The sequence below is a fragment of the Chrysoperla carnea genome, chromosome 1 (genome assembly GCF_905475395.1).
Source record: "Chrysoperla carnea chromosome 1, inChrCarn1.1, whole genome shotgun sequence".
Classification (NCBI taxonomy): Eukaryota; Metazoa; Arthropoda; class Insecta; order Neuroptera; family Chrysopidae; genus Chrysoperla; species Chrysoperla carnea.
In genome coordinates this window covers 84,036,580-84,061,935 of record NC_058337.1, presented here as the reverse complement: position 1 = coordinate 84,061,935, position 25,356 = coordinate 84,036,580, and the positions used below count along the sequence as shown (strand labels likewise).

The 25,356-nt window shown below is 28.7% G+C and overlaps 1 protein-coding gene across 1 annotated transcript in view; it reads left to right on the top strand.

The window, feature by feature from the left end:
* The window catches only part of LOC123304993 (gamma-aminobutyric acid type B receptor subunit 2), a 70,543-nt gene that overhangs the window by 37,322 nt on the left and 7,865 nt on the right, over positions 1–25,356 (top strand). The window contains exons 3-6 of the mRNA XM_044886572.1: positions 23,415–23,720; positions 24,291–24,466; positions 24,532–24,715; positions 25,267–25,345. Coding sequence (XP_044742507.1) covers positions 23,415–23,720; positions 24,291–24,466; positions 24,532–24,715; positions 25,267–25,345 — 745 coding nt within the window. The remainder of the gene's footprint in view (positions 1–23,414; positions 23,721–24,290; positions 24,467–24,531; positions 24,716–25,266; positions 25,346–25,356) is intronic.

The following is a 25,356-nucleotide window of genomic DNA, read 5'->3' as shown; positions in this document are numbered from 1 at the left end:
AACACCCTCGTGGGTAAACAGTGATGTTTACAAAAAAATGTTCCAAACAAAAGTTTTTTATTTTTTTATAAGAAACATTTTTTACATTTAAACTTTTGTTCTATCTCTAACGGATTACAAGATGGGTCCTACGGACCCAAGACCCAATTGACCTATGATGCTCATTTACGAACTTGACCTCTCTTTTTACGTCTTGAGTACGCTGTAAAAATTTCAGCTCGATATATTTTTTCGTTTTTGAGTTATCGTGTCCACAGACGGACGGACAACCGGAAATTGATTAATTAGGTGATTCTATGAACACCTATACCAAAATTTTTTTCGTAGCATCAATATTTTTAAGCGTTACAAACTTGGGACGAAACTTAATATACTATGTATATTTCATATATACATGGTATAATAATTTCAAAATTTTTATAAATTTGAACTAATTAAAATCGGCTTCCTTATACTGAAATTATAAAGAAATTTGTATGTTCTAATAATTTGAGTAACAATAGGTTTCATTTTATAACATAAATAAATAAATATATTTGTACCGATGCGATGTAAATTCGTACGAAATTTGGTAAACACTTTTTTCTGTAAATATTTCAATCTTCGTGACAATACAACAAATATTTTAAACTTATAAAGTATTTTAGAAATACTTCATTCTTTAGCGTTCAAATAGACGCGATATAAAACAATAGCTAAGCTATATAAATTCATTCATAAGTACAATAGAAACAGACAATGAAGATTTTATTAAAATGAAGAATAAGTAAGTATATATATACGTTTATGTTAGGTAACATGTATAATACGATTCGGAAGTCTTTTGCAACCTTTTTTTGAGAACTTCGATTGGGAGTTCACATACAGAAAAATTATTCAAACATAAGTAAACATAAAGTCTTATAATTACCTCATTTTTTACTTTGATATTCATGGCCTTTTTAAGGTCAACTGATTTGACTAAAAAAGGTCCACTATATATTAGTTTGACATTAAAAACAGCACCTCGAGAATCTCATAATCAAACAAAATTCCAAGACATTTTCATATATATATATATATATATATATATTTATATATATAGCCTTTTATGTTCAATTTTTATCCAATTTATTCATATTAAAACAAAAATTTTCAAACAGAGATATCATTTTTTTATTAGTAAAATTTAAAGTGATCTATTTTCCATCAATAATGAAAACGAGTGGACCTTTAAACGGCCCTAAATGGTACTGTAAAATGGAAGATACATTTGATTCCTTTTGTAATCGAATAACTTTTATTTGAAACAATTTTCTGCATCTATCTTAACTTACAAGAGAGTTCGTATTCAAGGGACTTCTGGATATATTCATATATATAGATGATATATTATTACATTAAACTGTGTAAAGTGATATTATGAGGATAAGATTACATATATTATACATAACATACGTACAAAGATAATGTAATGAAAATGTAAAGGTATTATTATATTATATTATCCACTTTTAATTTTATCTTGTAGGATAATGAACTAGCATCCTTCATTTTGTTAAAGGTTAAACTTAAAAATTTGTATCTTATAAGGTCATGAAACTGTATAACCTTTTTGATTTATCTTTTTTTACTAAATAATAAACTTTTTTCTATAGAATCTGTATTGTTTTACATTCAAAGATCTGGGATTATAATTTAATGCAAATGTTTTAGATGTAGTTTTAAAATTTATGTGATTTTCTTAATGAAATTTGATAATGTGAACTGTCTTACGTTATATTTGGTATGAGAATTGAAAAGGCGAAGATAAAAAAAAAACTTTAAACAAAAACGATAATATAATATAGTTATAATTATTGTTATTTTTAGAATCGGTGTCAGCCAAGGAAACAACTCTGACAGAACAGTTTGCTACATTTGCTTGGTTGAAACCGACTCCAAAAATAAAAATAATTTTAACTACATTATATTATCGTTATTTTTTTAATTTTTATTGCATATTAATTTGTTTTGGAAAAGTTTAGAAATCGGTTTTCTTTTTGTTAAAAGTTTGTTTTGTGATTTTTAGTGAATCTGAAGTACACTAATTAATTTGTCACTAAAAAAAGAATCATCGAAATCGGTTGGCGTGATATTGAGTTATTCGTCTTCTTGTCGTGCATACTTAATGCAAATTTAAGACTTTTATGGTTTTTTCATGGATGCCGTTGTCAGAACTGGACCAAAATGAAATAAGACTACACGGGAAGCACCAGCTTTCAAATAGATAAAGATTATCAAAATCGGTTCACCCAGTCGAAAGTGCTGGGTAACACAAACGAAACAAATACAGTCGAATTGATTACCTCCTCCTTTTTTGTTTTAAGTCGGTTAAAAACTGAAAATAAATGCAGCCGCCTGTGATTGGATTCTTAAGTCAAATAAGGCAGGCAGTCCTATATTTATGGTTGGATTACATACAGTTGGTCAAAATAAAACTCGTGGTTCCAAAAAATTATTATTTACATTTTGACGTAGATGCATAGGCAGATTAGCCCAAATATGAAAGAAAGTTTTATTACACTTATTTCGGACCCAATTAAAATGTTAAATATTGTGGCTCACAATTTATTTATACGTATAGTAACCTAAACACAAGTGTTTATTTATGTCTATCTTATCCATAGATATTCTGACCATGGACACCTTGACTAAAAGCTTTTATAATTTAATCTATAAAATATGTTTTCATTTTGTGATGTTTTTATTTCTCGTTATTAAAGTGTTAAACTTCATTTATATTTACGACTTGTCGTATACATAAATGCTTGGATAGAGGTCTATGAGCAGGGCGCTATAAAAAAATAAAAAATTCAATAGCTAGATACTTATCGGATAGAGGCTGTTAACTATTTCTTATGAAGTGAAAGTAAAGAAATTACAAAGTTTCTAGTATTTTTTCTGTTTAAGTTTCTAGTACTTTTTGAGAGTTTGGTAAACCTAAAATTCGTTGCGATAAATTTCTGAAAGGATGGGACAAATGATTTTTGGTTAGAACCAATCGAAAACAAAATAAGCGAAAAAAAGAAAATTCGGAAAACACTAACAAACACTATTTTTTAAAAATTTGCTAAGGATATTGTTTTTAACGAATTTTTTACTAACGTTTATTTATTGACTGAAGTTTATTTATTGATAAGCTCAATATATCGTTGAAGACATCTATAGGTTTTAATTCATCTAAAGAAAAGGGTTCTCTTTATTTGAGTTCATCTTTCTTGACCAAAATTAAAAAAAAAAAAAATTCTTTTTAAAAACCAGCAAGGTTATCATAAGTATCTAACTATTGCAGCTCATAATTTAAAAAGGTGCTAATTTTTTAAGGAACGAAATCGTCCGAAGAAAAAATTATCATAAAATATCGTTGTAACGTTATAAGTTTAATAATGAGTATATATGTATACTTATTTACCCGATTTCTTTTTACCCTACTGCCAAGGGGTGGTTATTCTTTTCGCGCGTATCTTGTTTATTCTCTTGCGTGTTCGCGTATATATATTAGTAAATTTCTTTATTACCTCGTATCTTCCAAACGGTTCAAGGGATTTCAACATTTAAGGTATCATTATATTTGTCTCAAAAACCCTTTTCTCAGATAGGTGTTTGAAAAAACAAAATAAAATAGCGGATTTTTGGAGCAAAATAACGTTTATAAAAAAAAAATTATTACAAAACCTATCGAGTGGGTTATTAAAATAAAGAAAATTCAAAGGAGATTGCAAAAATATACATAAGTTGTATGATTAAATTTAATATAGTATAATAAGAGGGTACTGGCACACTAAAAAGCCTGAATAAAACAAATAATAAAAAAAAAATCAAAAACGCGACTGCGTTAAATAATATCTAAAACGAATGAAACAAGTCCAGTTGTTTACATAGCGACTTTAACAGCCGAGGCCCGTTAAAATTTACACCGACTCAAATCTTCCCAATAATGGGACCCGACTGTTAAAGTTGCTTTGTAAATTACTGGATTTGTTTTTTTCTTTTCAGATTTTATCTAACGCAGTAGGATTTAAGGTAAATGTACCATATTACGGGATGTTTAGGCATAATGCACTTTGAAAGTGATTATTGAAATAAATATAAATATTTCCTCTATAAAAATTCAAAGCCTTTAATTTATAGTATTAAACGTTAATTTTCTGGACTTCGAGTTTGTCTCTAATTCTGTGATAAAATTTGGCTTTGAACCTGATTCCGAGAATGAAAGTACATAATTCCGGGATACACATTTAGCATAGGTAAAATAAAAAATTGTTTTGTTTAATGTCATTAAGATTATTGAGTATTTTCATATAAAATTTGATTGAAAAATAAAAATTTTAAATTTTTAATTAGTTTTAAAAAAATTATAACATATTGCGGAATACTAATGACAATAAATCACTGGTACTATAAATATTATCGTTATTAAATTAATGAAGTTAGTAGAATTGTTATTTTTTCAAATTCTTTTAATAATAGTAAAAGTTATTTTAACATTAATCATCATCAAAAATTAATTTGAATAATAAAATAAAATCAAGTTTCGATTTTCTCCTTTACAATGTGATACTCCCGGAATTGTATACATAAGTAAAAACTCTGCTCATTATTCCGGGAGTTAAAAACACATTATATACTTATCATAAAAAGCAAGTATTTAAGCATAAATTACGACAAATTTAAAAAAAAAAAAACATATCCCGTAATTACCTCACAAAAATCTACGGTATCTACTGCTTCAATCAGTAAAAAATATTTTAATAGTTATAACCATAGATAATAAATATTTGTTATAACACCAATTTTAAACGAGAGTTCAAATAATTACTTCTTATTTTCCCTAGTTACGGTAGACTCCCGTTCACTATCACTGATTTAAGAACATAATTCCGGGATTCATAATTTAAAGAAAATAATTTGAAAAAGCTTTAAAACGATTTATTTATTCATTCTAATCAATATTTTTACATATTCAAAAATGATAAACTTACCAGTAAACTAAAAAAAGCTTAACAATCTAACACTGTCATCTTACGTTTACAGACAACATATTTGTTATAAAACCAGATGTTAACCGATCGATCACTTTTTTGATTGATATTAGTATTTAAGTGTGGTTTGATTTGTTCAAAAGTCGATTTTTTTTGTTCATATGTTAGTGCTAGAAGCTCTGTTATTTTTTTAAATTAAAAATTTATTTAGTGTTTCTTATTTTTTTATTAAAATAAAAAACTCCCGAAATAACGTACTAACCCGTAATAATGTACACTTACCTTAATTAACTTTTAAAAGAATTTTCTTGGCAACGGTCATTATTATTTAAGATAAAGTATTGAAGAAAAATACAAAATCTGATTATTATTTTTTATTCAACAACTCAATTTACTAAAAGCATACGAATAGAAATTTTCGCATTGTGTAAACTTATCTGTATAGATATTAGAACACGGTGATAGTTCGTAGAATTATGTCTTATAAATTACCATACAAATAGCTTATAGGAAAACTTTAATTACACATTTAAATTGTATAAATTGTATGACAGTATTATAACATTGTCTTACTCTTAGCTCAATAATACCTTGTCTAGATCATAATCTTATATTATTGAATGTAGCAATAAAATATCTTTTTAAGGATCTAAAAATATCTTTAAACGGTCAAAATTTCTAAAACTATGGGATTCAATATTAAGAACTATTAAGTTCTTAAATTTAATTTCTCGTTAAAATCTGTCGAAAAAAAATTTAACCATAGGTTTAGCATTGAAACTGCAAATACCATGCTGGAAATACCCTAAAAAGTAGTTCTTGATTGTAGTAAACACGTTATTACCTAGCTGTTGATAACCTTACAAGAAGCAAATCTTCTTGAGTCAACGATATCAATAATTAGTTTAAAAAATATAAGTAGATATTCAGCGGCGAAATTAACAGGTGGGAAATTATAAAGGAGCATTTTCTCACGCCCTTCTCCCTCCAAATATGAGGTGGTACGGTCAGTGCTCAATAAATTGATTTAAATACCATGAATATACCTTAAGTAGTAATCCTTGGTTGAAGTAAAAACGTTATTACTGGTTTTTTGTCTGATTTCTCTGGGTTAAATAAGCAAACTCAAAAAGATTATTCGTCGCATAAAATTTAATTTAGTAATTATTAACTAAGCATAGCCTTACTTAAAATATTCATTTCGTTATAGGAAACTCGAAAATGGTAGATCCATCTAAGTTGGAATATTTGTTCTTATAATTATGCTCATTATACATATATTTCATTCAATGCTTTACTTCATTTGAAAATAAATAATACTTTTTACATATTTTATCATAATTCTCTCCCCTTCGAAAAGAGTTTTTTTTACAAATGGTAGGCTTACAGTATCTGGGGTACCTACACATTATAAATATTAAAACAGTAATGAAAATTAAATCTAAAATAATAATAATAACTAACTTACAAAGTATGGATCGTTACATGAAATAATGTAATAAATGTCATTTATATGTAAATTTAATAAGTAAATTAAATTTATATATCATTTTCTTTAGCCATTACTTCCCATATACCTTACCTTTTTTACCTTTATATTCATTATTTAATGTACTTAGAATTTATCTTTATTAAATTAAACTAAATGATATTTTAATTATATAAATGTACCTAGGTCTGTCTGGTAGGTTTCATCTCTCTATTCAAAACTTGTAATGTATACTGTACTGTACCACTACGGTTTGTGTCTAATAAATGGAAAAAGTAAAAAATAAAATAAAAAACTAGGTCACTTTTTGAATGGAAGAGTAAAGATGGTATTATTATAGTCATTATATTTGATTATATTTTGATAAAGTTTCATTTTTAATTTGTTTAAATCATAAAAAAATGTCTCTCAAAAGGAAGCGTTACACTCTGTGGTTTTATATTACTATGTTCGCAAGAGTGCTGTTGTTTTTGTAATTTAATTTAAATTCATCAACTTTGGGGTTGTTTCCAGTTTTTTTTTCTCTGAATGACTTTTAAGTATGGGTAGTTCTACAAAAAAGAGATTTTGGATGTCTCAGCAAAAATATCATGAAAAATGTGGAACAAACTAATTTTGACTCGACTCTCAAGGAGTGTTTATGTTTTTTCGCGCGTATCTTGTATGTATGTATATGCATGTAGCATGTATATTTGTTAGTAAATTTCTAGATTTCAACATTTTTTAGTGCCATTATATTTGTTTCAAAAACTCGAGTGTTCTTAGATCGGTGTTTGAAAAAAGAAAACCGATTGGTGGATTTTCGGAGCAAAAAAGTAATGCGTTATTAAAAAATAAATTTACAAAACCTATCAAGTGGGATATCAAAATAATGGTTATTAAGAGAGAAATTCTATCTATTTATCTTTGAACTCAACGATTTTTTTTAAATATGTATCACATTGAAGCTTATCGTTCGAAGTATTTCAAACTATCTATAAAGATCGGTGTTACTTTGTTCGTATTCATACATCTTTGCAATTACCCACACCGGTAAAGTTCGCTTCTCTCGTTCTCAGTTACGAAACCAATATTTAAATAAAAAAATGCTTTTTTCAACCTGTCCCACTCATGCACACATATGAAAGATAGCTTCTTTTTACATTTCTTCGAGTTTCACCCAATTTTAGTGAACTAAGTGGTCTATGGAAGACTACACCATTAAAGAGTGGATTAATATTTTAATATCCATCTATTTATCCAACGCCTGCTGAAACCCAGTTTAGACCTCTTATCGTAGTTCTATTTAAAGGCACCGGCTGTCGCATAGCAAGATTAATTTCTCAATACTAAATAAAATTAGTAGGATCAAAATCTAGCGGATTTTGATAATAAATTCCACAAATTTTTGCAAATGGCTATTTTTTTTAAATAGATTTCTTTTGTTGTAGAAAATACAGAAAAGGAGCTTTCCGGTTCCGCAACGATTCACGCGGGCTTCTGTGTGCGGTTTTACCTCTACATTGTTTTCTTTGGTGACGTTTTCTTTGAATATCTTTGCTTCTATATTGGTCAGATTGAGACGAATAAAATAAAGTATTGTTTGCTGCATCGATGAAGAATTTCTGCATCGACCCTGTACATAGTAAAAATCCCTCAAAATCTCAAGAAACCGTTGTAACCTTATATTTTCAACTTTCTCTGATAACTTTTCGAAAAATAAAGGAACTAAGTGAAAGTCTGGAAAACGATGTACCTTATGATCATAAAAAAGGTGGTGAATTTTAGCCCGAATCATAGCCTCAATTTTGAGAAGCTCGTACAGTTCAGGCAAATCATCAGAATGTTTTATAAATTGAAGGTTTTTGAATGTACTTTCGGATACACGATTTTTTTCAAAAGCTGATTATGACCCAAAACATCGCAAATCAAAAATGAAAAAGACTCGAAAAAATCCAGAATAAGTTCATCTTTTTTCATAACAAACAATTATTTTTTTTATTCATCTCAATCCGATTTATAGAAGTAGAGACATTCAAGAAAACGTCACCAAAGAAAACAATGTTGTGATAAAAACGCTTGCAGAAGATCGCGTGGATCGTTCCGGGACCGAAAATTATTTTTCTGTAATTTTTACAACAAAAGAAACCTATTTAAAAAAATTAGTCATTTAGAAAACTTTATCGAATTCAGTATCAAAATCCGCTAGATTTATTCAACTATATACATTTTTTTTCTATATGAATTAAACGTTTGCAACCAATCTGGAACCCTCTGTATAGTTGGAAAGGTGGAATCATCGTTAGTGGAAATAAATCTTGTCGAACCCATTTTGTATATGTGCTTAACGAATAAAATTGTACAAAATAAAACATTGTATCCTCTATTTCAATGAAATCTGATATGATGCCCGCATATTATTTTACTTTTTCGTTTGGTACAAGTTACTACAAGCTAATGGTACAAGTTACTACAAACTAAACTAAAATTTATTTATGGCCCACATAAAAATAAATGATTGATACATGATACCATACTATTTTATTTAAATTTATGGATGTGTCGACATATGAAATATTTACAGAAATAGTTAAGTGAAGAATTCGATAAAACCTTCTCTGTCTAAATAGTATAAAAATTGCACACACAAAAATTAAATAATTTTCCATTGTTTGGGAAGTGAAACTTTACAAAATTTAAAAAAAATTAGTGAGCAGCATGGCTAAATCAAGAAGGTCACATCTTGGATACAACAAGGATAAAAAAGGTTCGCTAACTTAATATACATACATTTTTCCTCATTAAACGTTTCTTACTATTGAAATGGAATTTTTGTCTTTCCATATTTTTGGTAATTTAAAAAACTACATTTAAAGGTGAAAAAGATAACTGTGTGGTTAGTCGCAGAAACAAAACAATAAAAACGTTCAAAGTAAAAAAAAATTTGAATAGTAAGTCGAATTTGAATGCGATTTTCGGCATTCAATTCGTTAGAGCGTCAGATATACTGTAAATATACTAATGAAAATGATTTCAAACTTGTTGCCCGGGAGTTTTGGGGGTCGTTGAACACGAATATCATTATCATATTATTCTGGCACCACGTACTTGGTGTCCGGGGTACCTCGGAGATCAATTATGCCTCGATATTCGTGTTCAGCGATCCCAAAAACTTTCAAGTAAAGAATTTGGACCGATTATACAACGAATTTCTCGAAAAATCCAGGAGACGACGGTGATACCATTTACCCTGGGCACTAGGTATTTCTGAAACAAATTCTGAAGCGATATTCATATTCAGCGACCCCATAAACTCTCCAGTGACAAGTTTGGAATCATTTTCATCACAATTAACCGAACTGTGAATTTAGTAGATATATTTACGGTTAATTTAAAATGAAATTATAAAATGCATTTTTGCAAATTGCATATTTTTCAAATCCGACTTACTGTTCAAAGTTTTCCAACTTCATTGCTTCGTTTCTGGGATTAAGTTGACATTCACGAAGTACTTTTCAACATTTACTATTTATTTTTAATTTTTCAATAGAGATTTTTGTAAATTTTGTGCTAACATTTCTCTGAGCATTTGAGCTTATTGCCCAATCTCTTATGACTTAAAAGTCATTTATTACCCCTTTGAGAAGATACAATTTTTAAAAACATTTTAGTGAAAAATTATAAAATAATTTTACATATTACTTAGTAATCAATATTGATAAATATACAAATGTTCTACCATAGAGAAATGTTAGCATATAAAATAAAAAATAAAAAAATTAAAATACCCAACTGTGTTAAATAAAATCTGAAAAAGAATAAACAAGCCCAATAGCTTACATTGCGACTTTAACAGTAGGAGCGGGGCCCATTATTGGGAAGATTTGAGTGGGTCTAGATTTCAATGAAACCCGACTTTTAAAGTCGCTAAACCCCATCTTGCTCTAGTCTCTCCTATATTAAAAATAAACTATGAATCAAAATCATTTATAATTGATATACTGACTAGACATTAAAGTGATTGGCAGCTTTCATATATGGCGTCACATATAGATAGATATTATACAGGCTGTTTTTTTTATAAATTTCCACCCCTTTACTTTTAATACGGAATGGAAAATCATAAAACACGTGTCAGTTTTAAGGAGAATGATTTTACAGCTTTTTATAACGGAGACGTCTTCATGGTCAAGCAAGATTCAACTTTGACTTTAAAATGAAACTGCTTATTTTTTGGGGCATGAACTTGTTCTTCGTCTTAAAAAAAGTAACTTTTATTTGAAGAAGATCTTAATTTTTAGTACCTGATTTTTGGGTTTAAAGCGCTGTGTGTTTTTTCCGTTTATTATACCTTCCATTCCATTTTCGAAATATGAGGGTTAGAAACTTTTTTAATAATATCCCTGTATAGGTATATTTGAATAGAATTCTATATTTAGTTCTATATTTTTTATTTTTTATTTATCTATGTATGTCAGATATTAAATAATATAATAATAATATATATTCATAAATATAACAAATATTTTAAACAGTTACCTATCAAAATAAATAAAACTATCAATTTTATTAGTGCACATACATAATCAAACAAATTCTAGCTATGAATATTATGGAAATTAAACTAAATTATTTAATGTTAATAGAAGCGATAGGGACATTTAATTTTGTGACAAATAACTAAATTCAATGCAGTCAGTAATCTCTTTGCTTCCACAAAGATGAACATATCCCTACATTTTAAAGGAAGAAGATTATGATCTTTAAATGACTGAATAGCATTTTATAAAACAAAACTAAAAACTTTTCACTAGTGATGAAACATAAAGCTGGATTGAATTCTATATCATAGAACTTAACAGGTTCATTTTCAAATTTGGAAAAAAACTATGTTCTAGAATGTATTAGGACTGTGCTACAATGAGCCCTCGAGAAAATTAGAAATTTTTAAAAATAAAAATGTCACAGGCGTAAATAGAATAGAAGAAGAATCTTGAATTTCTATATGTTTGCCAGTACCTAAATACAGTTAATTGGAATGCGGCAAGCATTGATTTAAGTTCACGTGGTAAATTAATCAATTTTTGTACTGAATTAAACATAAAAGGAAAGGTCCGATAAACTTTGTTTTCATCAAAACTCCGTCAATTTTTATGCAAATGACTTGAAACTTTCATTTTCAAGGTTTTTTATAGTACTTTAAAAAGTGTATGACATACTTTTTTGAAAAAACGTCTAATTTTTCTATTATTTAACGTTGAATACTCCGAATTTCTCGATTATAAACTCGGAAAGTATTAACTTTTCGAAATATGTTTCAATGACTGCACTTCTTGCTTATAATTAATTCCTATATCGATTCCCGTTGTCATTTTCAGCATAAATTTTTCCACCCCCAAGAAGGGGTGCCTCCCACCCCCTGGGCAAGATCGCACAAATTTTTGTTTTTAACTTCTTTAAGTAAGCTTTAATCAATGCATTCGCACAGTTTTTATAAAGATTCATTGACTGTTCTTGGATTCCGAGGTATAAATCTTACGGCTCTCCACTAAATGTTAATGATATGTTTTTCCTATTCTCATGTTGTTTTCCTACTGGTGTAGTTTTATTGAAAAGGACGACTGTACTAGATAGCTATCTATACCTATAAGTATTATAATATTTTCGGTTCTAAGTACTAACACACAAAACTGAAAATCTGATATAACTCTTGTTTACTTTACATATTATTCGAAGTAAAAACATTATTATTTATTTCCTTTTCGGTTTTCTCTCCATCAGCATCAGCATCAACATCAGCATTGTTTGCTTTATACATAAAACAAGTTTTCATATAAACAAAAACCAAAACCAAATAATATTATTCGCTTGAAAAACTTTTATTTATGTACAAAATACACGATTTGTTAAAACAGTCAAATCTGTCTAAAAGTTCCTTTCTAAGAAATTTTCTACAAGTTAAAGAAATACGAGCAGGGTAGCAATTTTCAGTAAATGGTATGATTTTTTATATGATGTTTTAATTGGTTTAAATTCATTCTGAAAATTTGAAGGGGGAAAACACTTTCCGATTATTTTAATAAATTATCTAAAGTAGATTTATTACTAGTCCTATGGCAAAACGGCTAAAAGACGTAATAGGGGAGCCCAAGAGGGTATTTGTAATTACCATATGAGGGGTTCCTTGGAAGTTCCTTAGTACCTCCACCAAACATGAGCGCTAAATATGGAGAGGCAGACGATCAGATTAGTAAAAAAGAAATTGCGATAGGTCAATTAACTCGAGCGCGTCAGATTACTCATGGTGAATTAAATTTGAAAAAATTTGGATCGCGCTTGAGTTACTACGGAAAACGCGACTTTTCAACTTTCTTTTTTCCTTTTCCTCTCATCTTCTTACGTCAAGCTTAAATCATCAGATTATTGAAATGAACATTTTTTAGCATGTAATCAACCCACCATATCTTAATCTGACACGCTCGAGTTAATTCACCTATCGCAATTTTTTGATTTATAATCTGATCATCTGCCCTACGCGCGCCCCATATTTAGGGCTAATAATTGGATGAGGTACTAAGCAAGGTCCAAGGAACCTCTCATACCTTACTAAAAAATTAGATTCTTGGACTTCCCTATTAACGGCATATTTTGATAATTTTCACCCAAATTTGGCCGTAGAAAATGAAAAACAAAGGCATAAGGCTATCTGTGGCTAGTTCCCACGGTCGTGCTTCCTCAATTAACATTATTTGGTGTAGACATAGGAAGCTAATTATATTCGCCCCTCAAAATAATCCGATGGCAAAATAATTTTGACAAAAAAACTTATGTAAGTAATAATCAAGATAGAAAAACGAATTTTTAAAAAAAATTGTTGATTGCAAATTTTGGGTTAAATAAATAATCAATGCCAATAATAATATGCAAGTAATAATAATGTTACTACCTAATTTTTCTAATCATTTGTAATTCATAATAATCATAAATAATAAGTAATAAATGTGTAGAAAGCGGAAAAATATGTATTATGTTTCAGGGATTTTGTTTGTAAAGATATTTTTTTCAAATTGAACATTGTTGAGCTAATTGAGGTTTAACTACCACTGTTATGCTGTTTTATCAGGAGACATCAAGTATTGACAAAAAAACAAACAGTAAAATAAGGTATAGGTAACTGTCACACAAAACAGATATATCACAATAAATGTACGAACTAAAATTAGATAGAGGGTGTACATTAAAAGATGTAGGTTTTTGATAAATCGATACCAGGCGGGGCTAGATTTCAGCACGTGTTACAATTTGAAAGAAAACATTTTTCTACACACCTTTGGAAAATCTGAATATAAACTAGAATACCCCTATCGGAGACACTTATCGGGTTTTTATATTTACGAAATTATATTTTAAGTTTTCATACCAAAATAATTGAGGAGCTGATAAATGAAATTATCATTAAAAAAGGTACTTAAACACATATATCACAATGGGACTTATACCCTAAGTGTGCCTATCGTGGGCAGCAAGTATAACTTAACCAATAGTCGAAACAATATAGTAAATGGATTCTAGAATTCAAACTTATTTCTTATGCAACTTGAATATTGTCTAATGCTACCATGATTTTATTACTTTTTTGGTGGTTGTAACGACATTGCAATTCTATCGAATGTATGTAAATTCGAAAGATGCGACTTTGCTTTGTAGATAAATATTACCATGCACCGCCTGTTGTTTTTACTCCATATAACTGCTGGATAAATTCTCAAACAAAGTTCTTTTGGTTTTATTTCATATTTTAGATTTCAGCCTTTCCAGATGTAAGAGCAAACTCTTACAAATTTGGTGCATCGTTCGAAATCGAACCTGGGCCGCGTGGCTAACGATCATTTTACCCCTGTACCAACGATGCACTAAATTTGTAAGTGTTTGCTCTTACATCTGAAAATGCTGAAATCAAATAAAACGAAATAAAACCAAAATAACTCTTGCATGGTCCTTTGTTACCAAAAATATGATAAGTCATAGCATGGACATCGTGATGAGGGGGACATCAAGGGGCAAGAATTGTCAGTCCCCCCTCTAAGATATCGAAAGATTGTCACAATTTTTGGCACAATGTCAGAAATTTATTGTCAGATTTATAATTTCTTCCCAAAAGATCGAATTTTTTAAGCTTGCGAATTTCTATATGTTTTCCTTAGCTAATCCCTCAAATTTGATTTTTTTACTTATAGAATTTTTATATTATATATATATATATATATATATATATATATATATATATATATATATATATATATTGTACAAAAATATTTTTTATCTGTCCACCAACCTGCCCCGCTCCCTGCCCAATAGGGTGGTGACGTCGTTACCCCATAATCAACTTCCCTTTCGCAAAATTTTATACTTTTCCATATAATTTACATTTATCATACATATTACTGTTACTATTCTTGAACAAATTATTAACAAACTACTGTAATTTATCTCACGAATATTCCAAAGTTACCTAAAAGGCCAGAATGACTGTAGTTAATGAATTAAAAAAGAAAGAACTTCAACTATTTTAGGCAAGTTCCTAATGTTACCAGACGATTTTAAATTATATTTCATAAAAATCGCAAAATATATGTTTCATAGTACGTTCTTTTACGAGTTTTATACCCCGAAATTTTTTACCCAAGTTCCTAAATGTATTGAAGAAAACTATTGTTTCTATCAACATAGTGATCAGGAACGTTAAAGTGGAACGCAAGTTGATTATGTGCTACCGATCCTACAGTCAGATCTTCTTGCAAAAGGTAAAACCATCGGTACAATAAAATTATATTTGCCTAACATTAAAATTATATTTGGCTGTTTACATTGCCACAATTGTGAGCTGCAGTTAAAAACTGCAAATTAAAAGTATGAAGAAACATCATTCTATTTACGAAAGTCGTTTCAGGGGATTTATTCTCTAAAATCAGCATTTTTTAAATTTTATTACAAATAAATTAAACTTCTAGACACAATATTCATCATTTTTGAACTATAATTCTATTGAAAAATCGAATTGCTCAATGCCATGTTGTTGTTCGATACCTAATATCAACTTCCGTCGATTTGTCGTATAAGACAAAGTTGTTACCGAAGAATAACATAAAAATGACATTTAATTTTAACATTACGACCATTGAACATGAAAGCTCTTGGACAAAATCTCATACATAACCGCATGACATGTGTAATTGTTTTGTATATACGATGCTCGATATCCCTAATAACTTTATTGAATCAAAATTTAGTGCAATTTGGAAACTGAAGACAATTTTTCTCTTGCATTTTTACCTTTAAACACACAATTCCAACATCAAACTAATCAAAAAATCAAAAATGTATACGCTATTATTTTAGGAACCACATTCACAATTACCGAAACTTGTGAACAAATAAATTGATTGATTTTGGCTTTTTAAACCTCAAAATTTGACCGTTTTGTCGCAATAGCTACTATTCTAAATAAAAACAATTTAAAAGTAATTATTTTGTGAAGCTCTTCATTTTATTCACGTTATGGACTCATTGGATTCTTAAACTGCATTATAAATAAGAGCGATAACTAAAATTTCTTGAACGAAACAATTTTTATGTTTTTTTCTTTATTTTGTGCCAATTTTTACTACTTTTCAAACTCTCGAAACTTTAATACTGGCTGTTAGGCCATAAATCTAAGTTATCATTAGACAATAAAGTGCTAGTGTGGAAAACAATTTTAAAACCTATGTGGACTTATGGGATTCAGGTATGGGGAATCGTAGTCTTGAATTGCGTAGTCTTGAAGTGTAAGTTACTTGACTCGCCTTGAAAGGCACCCAAATGTTGAACTAATCAGTCTCTTAGACAATAGCGAAAGAGTAAATAGACTAAATAGACAAAGTGTTCTAGATTTAAGATTTAGATTTACGTAAATAGTTTTAATTATAGTTTATATACTATAAACTCGATTAGGTGACTATCAGTGGGTAGTTACAGTTCATGATATCTATTCATCAGACCTATTTATAGTTCCTTTAGGAACTGATAATAGAATATTAGGATACCAAAAAAAAATTTTTTTACTGCTGCAAAAGGATAATTTAAAATCATCGGAAACTCGAAACTACTTCTCCAAAGATGATCCGATCGTACCGCAAAAAATATGATCAACTGATTGAATATTCTTATACAATTGACAAAAAAGAGAAATACAAAAAAACTTGGACCTACATTTATTAAAATCAAGCATGACTCAAGCATTAATTACAAACTTAGTTAGTATTTAATTTTGTAGTATTTCAGATAGGGTAAGACTTCCATCGCTACCACTAAAAGAGTTGAAATCAATTATCATGGTATTAGCTGCGCATTCTTTTATACCTGTGATATTTTCATGATAAGTTGATTTTTTTCAATGTAGTTTTTAACAAGGAATATATACAGAAATTTTAAACGAAGTCGTGGTGACCAGGTGATTCGTCAACGGGTTTTCCATACCCCCAAAAAAATATATTGAAGTAGTATTTCTTCTGACTACACTACAGCACCAACTCAGGTTCAATAAAAGCTGTAGTAAATATTTTTTATGATTTTAATCAATATTGTTGTTAGGTTACTTTAGAGACATTTTTTTGTTTTAGACAGTTTTTCTTTATTTTTATTATATTCGATTTGTTTTACTTTATTTACTATTTTTAGATGTGACAAAAAAAATATCATGTTTCGTTCTTAAAAACGATAATAATATTTACTATATACTTAGTTACATAGTTTATTGGAAAAATGACACCATTTTTTGGTTAAAATCGATTCCACTAGAGAACATAAATGTGTGTATATCTATCTGCACTTAATAATTTCCAATACAATAGTTCACGATAAACTATAAAAATGTTTTTGGAACATTTGTCATAATTATCTTATATTGCCAATTTAACTTTGCCCAACTATATAACAAAAACCCTCGAGCTTACAAAACCAAAATTTCAGCAAATGTGTATTTCAACAATTTACTAAAATATTTCAACATATACTATAAAAATTTCTATTCGAAAAAGTCTCCCCGTTCAATTTTGCCCAACTATAGAACAAAAAACCCTCGAGTTTACAAAAAGAAAATATAAAAAAAAAGTATATTTTAACAATTTGCTAAAATTGTTCTGTAATGAAATGTAGTACAGATTGATCATTAGAATTCATCACAGCAAATTTCACTTCGAAGATCACAAACAATTTACTGTTGATAATAAAAAACTTGTTTGGAGATAAAGTATACTTTGGCATAAAGTATACATCCCTATCCCTATCCCATTATAAATGTGAAAGTGAGTTTGTACAGTTTGCTTTTTATGCTTTCACACAAAAACTATTAAATGGATTTAAATGAAACTTTACAATAATTTAGCTCATACATCAGAATAACAAATAAGCTATAATTTATAAAGATCCGTATGAAATGAAAGTAATCATTCTGAAAAGTAGCAACTTTCGGTCAAATTTATGCTAGAAAGTTGTGCAAAAAACAGACATAGTGAAAATAACAACTTGGTTATCTTCACTTGTTACTTGAGTTAGTTATTTAAATACTCTGCGTATGCTCAAATACTAGTGTATTTTGTATACAAATGTTTGAGTACATAAAATATACATGCATAGAGCAATTTTTGTATTGTATAAATAATACAAGTAATATAATGGCTATGAGTTCGTAACCCAATAAAATCGGTCATTGGGGCAAGAAAAATGGGATCCACCTCCATAACTTTTGTTTGAAATATTTTTTTACCATTGAAACTATATAAATTCTCCACAATTTCAGTCCAAAGTTAGCTATTTCACATTACCCATAATATTTAAATGTATGTAATAAAAATATAATGAGTAATCTTGCTGACTTTCCATATATGGTCAGTTCTAACCATATTATGATCAGATTACTTGTTGACGAATCATTTTATTAAGGGCAAAAATTTCAGAAAACTTTATGCTACGAAAATTCTCATAGCCGAGGACTCTTTCAGTGTGCTCCGAAAAAACTTAAAATTGATGAGTATATTCAAGACGACATTCAAATAATAAGATAACTTATAAGGATAAATGTAAAAATCATTTTATCACTACTTGTCTTGCTATTTAGTCTTCTTTTATTATCAAAAGTTAAACTTGAGTGCATCGAGTATTTTTTACTGTTAGTATAAGCAAATCCACAAATAAAACTTCACTTTAGTTATTTCTTTTTAAATCCATACAAATTACCAACATTAAACCACAATCGAGCAACATCTACGTCGAAAAGTTAACGAATAATATTTTTAAATTTATATGTTTCTATCTACAAATAACATTTTAGAAATGAATAAAATATAAACATATGAATATTATATTATTCCCAAATGACTGCTATAACTGCTTTTAATTCCACATATATCCATCTATCTACTACGACTATACAATTCTACTACGGAAACACAATGATACAGAACTAGCTAAATATAGAAAATTTTTAAAAGCCAATTCTCTAAACGCAAAGAAAACATAGATATAGTCATGCAAAACTTCAAATTATTTTCATTGAGATATGGCGCCATCAAGTGGAGGCGTTTATAGTATATATGTATTGTTATATAATAAATTATAGACACAAATGTATGTTACTTGTATATGGCCAAATCCTTTACTTATTCAGGATAGTAATACATAGATTGAATAAGCTGCAAAAAAATTTTACGATTATTTTCTGTTTTTTCTCTGTTCTAATGTTCATAAATATGCAGAAAAAAAAATAAAATATTAAAGTTCAATTAGTCATAGATGAAAATTGACTGCGAATCAATTATTTATGTACTATGAGTATTTCAAATCTTATCAAGTCATATGCTCGAATTTTCTGAAATTCGACATGAAACTGTAATTAATATTCATTCATTACATCCCGCATATACGATTCGGTGACATGGATCTAAGATACCAAAAAAAAAATATATTTAACTTATTAATATTTTCAAACTTATTGTACATTATTATTTTTCTAAGAATATTCTGCTACATTTTTATAAAATAATATCGAAAATTCAGTCAGTGGCAGTAGCGAGAATGAGAAGTCACTTTTAAAACTTTCCATGCCGTAGTCAGGATAAGTAATGATTGCTTCCTGAAATAATTTGGCAGTACATAGTCGGTGTGATATTGCAAAAAAAGGTCTTGTTAGCCTTCATAGATGATTTTTCGAACATGTACTGCAGCTTAAGCTGGAACGATCATTATCTCCATAGATTAATGATATGTTTTATCCACTTTGCAGATTATGTTTATCAGTTTTTTCCAGTTGTTTTATTACCATTAAAAAACGGATCAACTAATTCTGCTGAAAACTCTTTCAGTTCTTACTTATTAAGGCCAGGCACGTGGTAATGTCACAACTGGTTCGCGAGATAATCGAGGCACACACACACACACAGACATCACATTGAAAAGGTTTGACTCGGATATTAAGGCCTTGAAACCGCGGAAATATGTAAAACTGGAGACTTTCAAAATCGGCTCCATTACATTAACTTCCTCTGAGAAGTTAATAAAAAAACCAAGAAGATTTTCTTGGTACATAAGTTTATCTTTAAATTGAACGAAGGAATTAACAAAATATTCATTTTTGAATTTTGGTGAAGATGCAATCAAAAAACTCTTGTTTAAACTTTGATTTTTGCAAAAAATTGCTCTGTTTGTTAATTAAAAAATAAGATATAATTGAAAAAAAAAAAAACCATTCTGTCAGAAATCAGTATTCTATGTAAATGAAGTATGCAAAGTTTAAGCGAAATCGGTCCAACGGTTTTCGAGAAATTTTGACTACCGACTTTTGAGCAAAAATGTTTTGAGAAAAATACATGAATAAAATAAAAATAAAAATAAAAATACATGTAAAGATAAGTTTTGCTCCCAATTAATTCAAATTTTCCTAAAGCATTTCTTACAAGTTGTACTACCAGCAAATAAAAGATCGATTTTCAGACCCATGTCCCCCCTTTTAAATAAAAAGGGCAAGCTTTTATTGTACGAAAAAGTGCAAGAATTAACTTAATAAGCAAATGAATTCCAAAAGCATCGAGGAAAACATTTATCATTTTGAAAAAGATTTACATTATCGAATTTGCCCTTCAAAATAAATTTTAATCCTTTGATGACAACATCTTTTTTCGCCTTATTTTTAAACATTTAAAAGGTTTCTTTTAATTGAACGTTCAATTAATAAGTGTTTATCAAAAAAAAAAATGTAATTACATAATGTATTTGACAAAAATATAATAAAAACAAGTGAAAACAAACAATTGACTGAGTTAATTGTTGAAATACCATGTATAGGCAGTGTTGATAACTCTGTCACATTTCACATACGTACATATCTGACATATTTAACTGATATTCTCATATAATGCGCAAGTGTTGATGCACAATCGTTTGTTTTTTTGACGTCACGTAAATAACAAAAGATATTCACTTTGATATTACTATATTAATACATACTATATTAATACATACTATAAGTGAAAACAAACAATTGACTGAGTTAATTGTTGAAATACCATGTATAGGCAGTGTTGATAACTCTGTCACATTTCACATACGTACATATCTGACATATTTAACTGATATTCTCATATAATGCGCAAGTGTTGATGCACAATCGTTTGTTTTTTTGACGTCACGTAAATAACAAAAGATATTCACTTTGATATTACTATATTAATACATACTATAAAATTTGCAAGTAATTAACGCCCTCGTGGGTAAACAGTGATGTTTACAAAAAAATGTTTCTAACAAAAGTTTTTTATTTTTTTATAAGCAACATTTTTTATATTTAAACTTTTGTTCTATCTCTAACGGTTTACAAGATGGGTCCTACGGACCCAAGACCCAATTGACCTATGATGCTCATTTACGAACTTGACCTCACTTTTTACGTCCTGAGTACGCTGTAAAAATTTCAGCTTGATATCTTTTTTCGTTTTTGAGTTATCGTGTCCACAGACGGACGGACGGACAACCAGAAATGGATTAATTAGGTGATTCTATGAACACCTATACCAAAATTTTGTTCGTAGCATCAATATTTTTAAGCGTTACAAACTTGGGACGAAACTTAATATACTATGTATATTTCATATACATGGTATAATAAAGAATTTGTTCTTGAAACTAAAATAAATTTCTTTTTTGTCAAATACATAGATATTATAAAAACATAAAGAAGAAACTTTTAAAATTTTGTAGTAGTTAGGTACATATAGGTATCTATAGTATTAAGTTTATGTAATTTTAAATTATATTTTGTAAATATAAATTACTTTTATTTAGGTGGAACCTACTTATAAAACTTTTTAAATTATATTACATCTTACAAATTAAATTAAAATGAGGTTTAAAAACGGAATAGGTACTTACCATCAAAATATAACAATGATAAATTATTTTAATTTCTCTACTACTCCAAATGATATTTATTTTAGATTATTTATCACACATTTTACAGCCCATAAATACGCCAAGAGTAACTTTTCACAAAAATACACTAATTATCAATTTTTTTAAATCAAAGGAATATTTTAGTTTTTTAATTTTTATTAATTCGTAAGTGTATTTTAATTTTTTGATAATTTTGAAATGAAATGTCAAATAAAAAAAAAAAAATCGGAAAAAAACTTTGCAATAAATAAAATTTATCCAACTTGTTTGTATTTTCCATTAAACTTATTACTAATCTAATCAGAATAAATTTTCATAAAATTTTCATATCTGATATACTGTGGATATTTCAAAAGCCAATTTCAATATAAGAAAAAAAAAAAGACAAGAATACTGTCTCGTTGATTGTCTTTTTGAACACAAAATAAATTTCTAAATAAAATTTAATAGAGAATTAATAAGTATGCTGCATTCAGAGATTCATAGTGAGCAATCAGCTTCGTCGTCTAGGCGGGGACAATTGGTACAAATAGACTTCAATAATCTTAATTTTCTTATTGAAAACAGATTTTAAACATACAAAACTATCTTAGTTCAAGGTGTGAAAAATATTTTCTGTTATTGAAAGTAAATCAACTCTAACGTTATTATAGTATGCAGAATTTTGTTGGCAATTATATTTTAATAATTAAATTAAATTTGCCCATGCAGAAATATTGTTTTTATAGAAACAAATTTAATACAATTATAAAGAGTTAATATTTTTATGAATAATCAGTATCTACCCTTATTATACAATATCTATGCCCCAAACTTTAGCTTTACCCTTTAATAAGGTATTTCTTCGAAGGTAAGATTTTTGCTCTTGATTTGAATATCAAAATGCATATTTTTAAAACTTCCCCAAAGCTCGAAATAACAGGCCAATTTTAATTATTAATAGATTCTTACATTCAATTTCTTACAAACCTAATTCATATTTCGAAAAAATGTTTCAAGCGAAAAGTTTTTAAGAAGAAGCAACTTTCTAATTTAAAGTTTTCTTCTATCTCTTACATGTAAAAAAATTGATTCATTTAGCTGAGCCCAATAAAGTTGCCTACGAGTTGCCCATCTTTGATACAAACAACATTTTCTTCAAAAAAATTTCTACTCCTCTTATAACAAAACCTTATTAAAGGATAGCTAAAGAACCTATGGGACAAACTGTAGAATAAATTTACCACAATTTATTAATTCAATTTTGTTCGATTTTATTGAACAAAACTGTCCATGTAGAGTGAATGAAAATATATTGAATAATTTCAAAGGATTTCTATTTAATACATTTATTTCCTACCAAAATGAAATATCCGGTTTTGTTTCGACAGTTTTCATTTTAAAATGTATAAATTCAATCATATTTTTCCGGTTTTTACTTATTATATATATTGAAAAGGTATCTTTTTGATATTTTACAGTGTAATGCAGCTGTAGGTGTTAAAGCATTTTTTGATATGATGCATTCTGGTCCACATAAATTAATGCTGTTTGGTGCAGCGTGTACACATGTCACAGATCCTATTGCGAAAGCTTCAAAACACTGGCATCTTACACAATTATCGTATGCTGATACTCATCCAATGTTTACAAGTGAAAGTTTTCCAAACTTTTTCCGTATTGTTCCATCAGAAAATGCATTTAACCCACCGCGGCTGTCGTTGTTACGAAAATTTAATTGGACAAGAGTTGGGACGATATTTCAAAATGAGCCAAGATATTCGCTGGTAATTATACAAATCTGGACACATAAAGTCTTTATACTGTTTTTGTAGCTCGCTAAATAGTAAATAGTGTAGAAGAGTAATTTGCACTATTGTCATCTTTTTTTTAATTAATGATTTAAAACTGCTGTATTTGCACCTTATTCCGTGTGACAAATACATACCTAATTGTACATTGAGTGGCTATGAGCGAACATATTCAATTTTGCCACACTTTATGACCAATTAGCATTTTGTTATACCACGGAAAATCGTGCACGAAGAGATAAATTATCTGGCATTCATAATAAAAAATAGTAAAAGCAACTCAAAAACAACAAAAAATTTTTGCACAATTCAAAATATCTACTCGCTATTTGGCAAACCCAAAACGAATGTTCATATATTTGGCCAATACATTTGCTGTTTGGCAATGATTTGTTACCCAGTATTTGCCAAACATCAAATGTGTGGGGACGCCTTATGAATATTCCTTACATAGTTTGAAATTCACTTAATTCTCAGAAATCCCTCTGGAGAATATTTAGTTCTTCGTTTCCTCAAATATTTCAATAGAAACATACATTTTTTCAGGCTCATAACAGGTTAGTGGCGGATTTAGATACTATGAACGCAGAAGTGGCAGAAACTGCAAGTTTCGGAAATGAAGTCTTTTTAGCGTTACGTAAACTAAAGGAGAAAGATGTTCGAATAATTTTAGGTAATTTTGATGAGTCTTGGGCAAGAAGAATATTTTGTGAGGCATACAGGTAGCTGAAAATTTTTTAAATGTTATTTCGATTACATTAACTGTCTATACATTAATTTCTTAAAGGCTGGAAATGTATGGGAAAAAATATCAATGGATAATTATGGGAACATATTCAGAAGGATGGTGGAATGTTGATGAAGATTATAAAAATTGTACCAAAGAAGAAATTCACACAGCTTTGGAACAAGCAATTCTAACTGATTTATTACCTTTATCAACAACAGGAGAAATTACTGTCTCTGGCATTGTAAGTAAATATCTTTATTATGCAATCGAGCGAGAAATGTGTATCGTTTTATTGGATTACAAGCCCATGCTAAAATTTTTCGGGTGAAATTATCCATCAGGAATCATGTTGAAAAAGATGCTGCTATAAGAAAAAGTAAGTTTAAGCACAATGGCATCAGTTTTACGCTGTACAGGTGAACAGGTGAGCTTATTCATGTTATATTCCTTGGTAGCTCACCTCTACACCAGAAAATATGCACAGCTTCAGTACCTATCGGAAGTTAAAAAAATTTTTGTTCTCCCATCAATTTTCGAAGCCTTACGTGACTTATTTCTGTACGGCATTTATGTAATTCGCTTCGAATAATTATGTATATTTAGTATTAAGCAACGCCTTACATATTTTCTGGTGCAGAGCTGAGATACCAAGGAATATAACATTAATATTTTCACCTTTGCTCACCTGTACCGTTCAAAACTGATGACATGGTTTTCAACTTTCACCCGAAAAATTTTAGCATGGGCTTGTAGTCTATATAAACCATGACATAACACCTTTAATTTTTTCAGACCGCTGACGAGTATAAATTTGAATACGATAGTCGTCGGGGGAATGAATATTCCCGTTTTCATGGCTATACATATGATGGTTTGCATTCC